The 6,741-nt window shown below is 37.2% G+C and overlaps 2 protein-coding genes across 3 annotated transcripts in view; one reads left to right on the forward strand and one right to left on the reverse strand.

Annotated features, from left to right (window-relative positions):
• The window catches only part of pqbp1 (polyglutamine binding protein 1), a 9,174-nt gene extending 5,016 nt beyond the window's left edge, over nucleotides 1-4,158 (forward strand). The window contains exons 5-7 of one of the 2 annotated variants that reach the window (XM_015392356.1): nucleotides 1,160-1,378; nucleotides 1,458-1,515; nucleotides 3,812-4,158. In XM_015392356.1, the coding sequence (XP_015247842.1) occupies nucleotides 1,160-1,378; nucleotides 1,458-1,515; nucleotides 3,812-3,962 (428 nt within the window). In that variant the 3' untranslated portion in view covers nucleotides 3,963-4,158. The remainder of the gene's footprint in view (nucleotides 1-1,159; nucleotides 1,379-1,457; nucleotides 1,516-3,811) is intronic. The other variant, XM_015392355.1, reaches the window with a different exon arrangement.
• A 27-nt stretch (nucleotides 4,159-4,185) lies between these two features.
• gpkow (G-patch domain and KOW motifs) overlaps nucleotides 4,186-6,741 on the reverse strand; it is a 12,031-nt gene continuing 9,475 nt past the window's right edge. Inside the window, exons 9-11 of the mRNA XM_015392354.1 lie at nucleotides 5,866-5,935; nucleotides 4,539-4,624; nucleotides 4,186-4,454 (exon numbers count right to left, since the gene is read on the reverse strand). Coding sequence (XP_015247840.1) covers nucleotides 4,326-4,454; nucleotides 4,539-4,624; nucleotides 5,866-5,935 — 285 coding nt within the window. The 3' untranslated portion in view covers nucleotides 4,186-4,325. The remainder of the gene's footprint in view (nucleotides 4,455-4,538; nucleotides 4,625-5,865; nucleotides 5,936-6,741) is intronic.

Raw genomic sequence — 6,741 nt, forward strand, 5'->3', positions numbered from 1 at the left:
ATGAAGGCTAATCATGTTTTGGGTGTACTATTCCTTTAAGCACTTGAATTAAAAATCTGTGGTATAAGTTGAACTAGAGTTTGGAGATACTCCTCCTATTTTATCCATCCACTCATATAAAAACAGAACTATTGTCACCCCCACAGCATGATGCTGCCACCACTGTGCTTGCAAGTCAGCTAAACTAGTTTTTGACTTTGAAAGTCTTCTTTAATCCTCTAAACCTATTTCCTGTTATTCTGTCCAGCCCATCCAGTCTCCAGAAGGCGCTTGGCCTGTTCATGTCGCCACATTTAATGTTTCAGTGAAGCTTAAAAGGGCTTGATATTTTTCCAGCACTGTGGTTTTCCTCTGTTCATTTAAAACCCTCTACCCTGTAAATAGAGACACTGATGATTCTGCAGCTTACGGTGAATAATTGGACTGAGTCTCGATGCTCCCTGGGTTGTTTTAAAGCATCCAAACCAATTTTCTGTCTGACTCCAGGATGATGCTTGAGTGTGACATATTATTGGATTAGATTAGAATTATCTTTAAATAGCACCCTGATTGCTTTTTATTACACTTTTTTAGGTGTAACCACCAGGGGTGCTAGACCTGTAACTTCCAGATTTATGCCCTATGAAATCAACTGGCCACACATCACTGCTGCAACAGCTTTTAAGATAAAGCGGACTGGCGTTGTCATGCCTCTGAATGACCTTTTCCAAAACTACTCCATTAAAAACTAGATAAATTCTCAGCTATATTACCAAAAAAAGAGGCCTGCTGATTCTGCCAGAAAAACAATTTAATAAACATCCATTCCAAATTATTCCAGAGGCTTGTCGATTGCTACAGAAAGCCACGTTTCTCTGCCATTTGCTCACTTTAGCCAATTATTAGTTTTTGTGTATCTGTAAGCATGTATGTGTTTTTATGACCCTGTGCTTGCTGGAGAAAATTAACAATAAAATCACTGATCCATCATAAAGACAAAATTATTTAAATAATGTAAAGCTCAAAATCAATGTGATTGATGCTGAGGAGTAAATGAAAACGTTTGACTCAAGCTGTCGCTTAAGATCTCTGGAGAACATTTTGCATAATTAGTCTCAAAGAGCTGCTTTTTATTTGACTAATGTTAAATTAATCATTCTTTTGTCCTTTTTTTTTTTAGCTGATGTCACGGATGAGAGAGCTGATAGACCATTTGAGAAGTCAGAAAAGGAACGAGAAAGAGACCGGGAAAGAGAACGAGATCGGGAGAGAGACCGGGACAGGGAAAGGGAGCGAGAACGGGACAGAGAGAGAGACAGAGACCGGGATGAAGGGAGGGACAGGGACCGAAGGAAACAGAGGAGAGACGACATTGCACCGTACGGAAAAAGCAAAAGAGGTAATAAATCCAAAGATTCTGGTCTTTACATAGAACTCTTGTATAGAAATAGATTTTAAGTTCTTTATTTGTTTTTCAGGGAGAAAAGATGATGAGATGGACCCCATGGATCCCAGTGCTTATTCTGATGCTCCAAGGTACAGTAAGAGTGTATATATATATATATATATATGTATGTATGTACGTACTTTTTTGTAATTCAGTAAGTTTCCAGGTTCCTGGTGTGTATCTGCATGCGTCAGATAATGAACTCAAGCCTACATGTTAACAAGCTTTTCTATCCTTCTTGCACATTCTTTTCAAGCTAAACTTTGCTTTAAACTGTTGTGTGCTTGGAAAAATATAAATTGTAATGTTAAAAATCTAAAAAAAACTTGACAGGTTAAAAACTTACACTACTACTACTCACCCATTTTACATGTTTAGCTCTATAACATTTAAATGCACCACTCCAATGTCTAAGAGAAAAAAAATTAATGAAAATTTTTTTAATGTATAACCACTGTACAGATTTTGCCATATAATAGAAATATTTACACTGTGCGCATACAGTTATTATTTTCCTAATCCCTGACTGATTATTTTTTAATCTAGCGTGTATTATAGTATAGTGGGTGTGTTGCCTTGTTGTTTTTTAGCCTGCCAAGTCGAAAAAAATGTCTGATTCGCGCCAATTCCCAGACAAAAATCCCACCATCTAGCGGAAAATCACGCAGCTTTTTCAAATCACGCGAGAATGTGTACAAAACAACAAAAATGGCGCCGGCGACGCTTGTGGGTCGTTTTCAGCAAATGTCTGTGATTTTAAAGTAATTTCAATGATAAATAATTTTTTTTTGCGATCATTGCACTTGCCCGCCTTTTGCTTTGATTGTTCATTAGGAGTGAGAAATTGTGACTGAATTACTCACATTGGGCATTTAAATAGTTGACCTTTAGGACAAATAAACAACTAAAATACTCAAACCATTTTCTTCCTGCTTAGTGTTTATAACAAGACTAGATTGAAGTATCACAATTTGTGATTTCAAATAATCAATTTAATATTTACTTCTGATTGAATTTGTCCAGATTGGATATTTACAAATAAAAAGTGCAGCTTATTTATTGCTGTGTAAAAAATAAATAAAAAAATCAGCAAGTCAGTTTTTTGCTGCACCGACTTTAATGCAGATGGTTGCAGCTGCTGTGAAACATGATGCATGCTGGTTTGATACTTTGCTTGATTGCTGCTGGCGCTGCAGAGCAGACATCGGGTCACGTGAAAGGTAAACCCCGTGGGAGCGCGGTGGCTGCAGTTTTCTGAGTCAGGCGCTGCAGTTACGCTCCTCTGGTTGCACGATCTTAAAAACATCGATCCCAACAACTGATGAGTAAACATAGCTTATATTTTTCTAACAAGAGTTTCAGATTGATAATCTAGAAAAAAAGATTGGTAAAACAGATTTAGTTTGCACTTTTGTTCATCTCACACTCACAAACAGCATGTTACACATTTTCTTGTTTCTGTCTCAAACTTGATCACAATCATTCTGCAATATTGACCTTTCAGTCCATTGTTTTCTTTTCAATAGATTGTGTTTTATTAGCCAGAAACCACAGTCTAATCTGACTTTTTGTCTTGTTCCTCAAAGTTATTGAATACAAATATGGGTTTTTAACGGCCTCAAAGTAATAGTTTATTTCCCATCAATTGGATTCCTCAATACAAGCGATGAATATGACTGCTCCCATGGTTCAAAAAGATCTTTGGAAAGCCTACAGGAAGGTTTTCGGAAAAAATATAGTCTAGCGCTTTGAAAAAAATCAACAGGTGCCAAGAATTTTAAAACAAAATTAACTCGTTGGGTAGACATTAAGAGAGTCCATATGTTACAGAAGTCTCTCTGGCCCCTTATGGTGAAAAAAGAACTGAGCCAAGAAGTGAAGCTTTGGATTGATGTTCTGTGTACAATCCAATGCTCACTTAAAGTCAGGGAATGTGTGTGTTATGTGTGTGACTAAAAAAAAGCAGATAAACGCCTGTTTCCTTCAGTTCAGAATTTGCTTACTGAAAGTGATGCAGCAGTCATAGTTCATATTGTTTTTTTTTTTACCTTCATGGGTTTTTAATAGCCCCCAAACATCGGAATAGCCCAGGGGTCGGCAACCCAGACTGCTCAGAGAGCCATATTGGACAAAAAAAAAAAAAACAGAAAATAAATCTGTCTGGAGCCGAAAAAATTTAAAAGTCTCACATATGTCTGGTATGGCAACATGGGCTCTAAGTGTATTATCCCACTATAGAAAATGACTATGTGGGCTTAAATATATAATAAGCATTCATGTTTAAATGCTAAAAGCTTTCTTTACAAGCTGAATATTTCTGAGCAGAACTGTACTTCGACTTTGCATGAAATCAAGCTGCTAAAATTGATGTTTTCCTCCTAACAGGGGTTCTTGGTCGAGTGGCCTCCCTAAACGAAACGAAGCAAAGACAGGCGCAGACACCACAGCAGCAGGGCCTCTGTTCCAGCAGCGGCCGTACCCCAGTCCTGGAGCCGTGCTGCGAGCTAACGCTGCAAACCATCCACCCAAGGAGTGAGCAGAGATCCCACAACCACCGCTTCAAACAAACCTGCTCTGTTGGTCGCTCCTTTCATCCAATCTTCATCCTTTCTTTTTATTTTTAGATGTGTGCATGTCAGATCCCATTGTGACTGCTCATGTTAAAAATGGTGTAAATATGTTTTATATCTGAGTGACGCTTTAGTTACAACTAGAATATCTCTGACCATAATAATAAATTTCATTGCTGAGATTTGCCTGTCGATGTATTTTCTTAACAGCAATAAAATCTGTACAAATTTAATTTTTGATATTTTTATTATAAAAGGTTACATTGCTTTAAACTCATCTTTGAATATTACAAAATAACGAGATCGGGATTCCAAAGTGAAGCTTGAGATCAGTGGTCCGAGGCTCCCACATACTGACAAATGGAGTCATAATCCAGACTGAACAATTTCTCCTCATATCTGTCGAGCTGCACCATCGCTTTGCACTTGTTCTTATCCCGCTGAAGAATGCGACCCACCTGAGGCGACAAATGAAGAGCTGATGATTAGCCACAGTTGATCACAGCTAAACCAGTATGAGCTGATTGTGTCTGACGGCTCACCTGTCCTCTGTGCTCACCCAGTACAACCATTACGGTGTCATATTCTCCTTTAGGGATGATGGTTTCCAACATGTCCTGCTTCACATCTGCCACAGAGAGACCAGAGATGGGTTAATCACTAACATGATTTTGGAGCGGCTGTTGCCATAGCAGCAGTCAGGAGTGAATTGATTACCTGGTCTCCAGTCATTATTTGCAGACTTTTGCATAAATGCTGGAAGCTACTGATTATTTCTTCTCAGAGTTATAACCTTTTTAAAAAAATCAATTTTTTTCTTTCGAACCACAAAATACTCCTCAGTATGCAGCTGTCAAAATAACAATTTCAAAATGTGGAGAAGGAAATAGTTTTATCTTAAACAACAGATTAAAGTTATTGTAAAACCAGTGTCAATATGATCGGCTACATTTCAGTGGAGGGAAAACTGTAGCCATTTTTGTTTGGCTACTACTCACGGCGCGGTTGTTTACTCCCTTCCTCTTCTCAGTTTATCTGGTTAATCCAGGAAAACAGGGCTTTCTCATTTGTTTTTGAGTAAAAGAAATTCTCGTTATTCCGTAAAAAAAAAAAAAAAATATTCACTGGACTTGGTTTCCAAGATTTGAAGACGTTTTGCCACCTCTCCAGGAAGCTTTCTCAATTCAAATTGAATTGAGAGGTGGCGAAATGTCTTCAAATCTCGGAAACCAAGTCCAGTGGATATTTTTTTGAATTTTTACGGAATGACTATGACCTGGATGACTGAGAGTCTTCATCAGCAAATTCTCTTTAATTCAGAAAAAGCTAATGTTTTTTTATTTCTTTATTTTATGTTATTAAGAAAATCAAAGCATTTTTTAGTCTAAGTTATATTGTAATTCAGAAAAACAGACCAATTTCCTTTTCATACGCTAAACCTGAAGCTCATAATTAGGGAAAATTAATTAATTGGAAAGAATCAAGGTTCAAGACTAAACAGATCAATTTAGATGTTCAACATCTTTAAATCATTAATATTGGATATTAGATCTAACAGGATAACAAATGTGTTTTTAAAGCTTTGTGTTTACAAATGCCCTATTTGTTATATTACCCATGGTAACCTAATTCACTGTAGGACTTAATGTTCCTTATTCTCTGTTACTCCATCGGTTACAGGGATCCAAGCTGAGGTCATACAGAGACCGCATGATAACCCTGCTCAGTTCATTTTAAACTGAAGTACAAACTAAATGGCTGAGTAATAGTGAACGACTCCCATGGTGCATAAACATATAAACACACATTTTGCCCACCGGGAACTTCAGAGTACGGCAAAGTGACGGACGGCCTGCATGCATGACTCACCGTCTAACAGTCCCCCCTCTTCCGTCCGACACTGGCAGGTAAGCGGCGTCAGGACATCCTCCACTCGCATCTGCAGCAGAGACACCGTCATGGAAATTCTGAATTTACTGACACCATTTGAAATGAACATCTTTATGGTGTAAAACTTTAAAGACAGTTTCTAAAGATCAAACATTTTAAATAATACAATTTCAACAGTTTAAAATGTTAATGAAATAAGAGAGAGCTGAAGAGTACAGCGTTTTCTCCTGCTGCGTGGCGTAGCCCTGAGCTTCCCTTGATCCTCATGACCCAAAGATGGCTTCCAACCTAAAGTTCTCACTCTCCAATCGATTCTCACTTGCACTATTTATTGCACTTTATTGCTTCAATTCCAACACCATATATTAAAAAGTTGTTTTTTTTGTTTTTATTCCTTTATGCTGTGAACACCATGATGCCCAGAGGTAACCAATTAAAAACCAGCTGGGTCCGAATAAAGAAAATCATCAACCAGTAAAGATCTGGAGACATTTTTAATTATAAAACGTTACTTTAAATAGAATTTAACACAGAAATAAAATGAGGTGTTTATGCATCCAGGTTATACATTGACTTTTTAAATAAAAAAAGTGAAAATTTTTCCATTTTAAAATCTAAAGTGTTTTTTGAAGTAGAGAAGAACAATTTTGCAGTTTGGTGTATAAAAAATGTCCTGATTCACATATTTTATAAAACACCTGAACTGACTGTTATTTTTTTCTTCCTTTTTTCTGTCTTAATGTTCGCAGTGGGCTTTATGCTGCCCTGCAACTTTAATAAACCTGGGTTTGAATGGAGACTAAGCCATTCTAAAGCACATATCAAGGTGCTTATTTTGAGCCTGGATCCATATTT

This window comes from Cyprinodon variegatus, unplaced genomic scaffold (assembly GCF_000732505.1).
Source record: "Cyprinodon variegatus isolate N-32 unplaced genomic scaffold, C_variegatus-1.0 Scaffold587, whole genome shotgun sequence".
Lineage (NCBI taxonomy): Eukaryota > Metazoa > Chordata > Actinopteri > Cyprinodontiformes > Cyprinodontidae > Cyprinodon > Cyprinodon variegatus.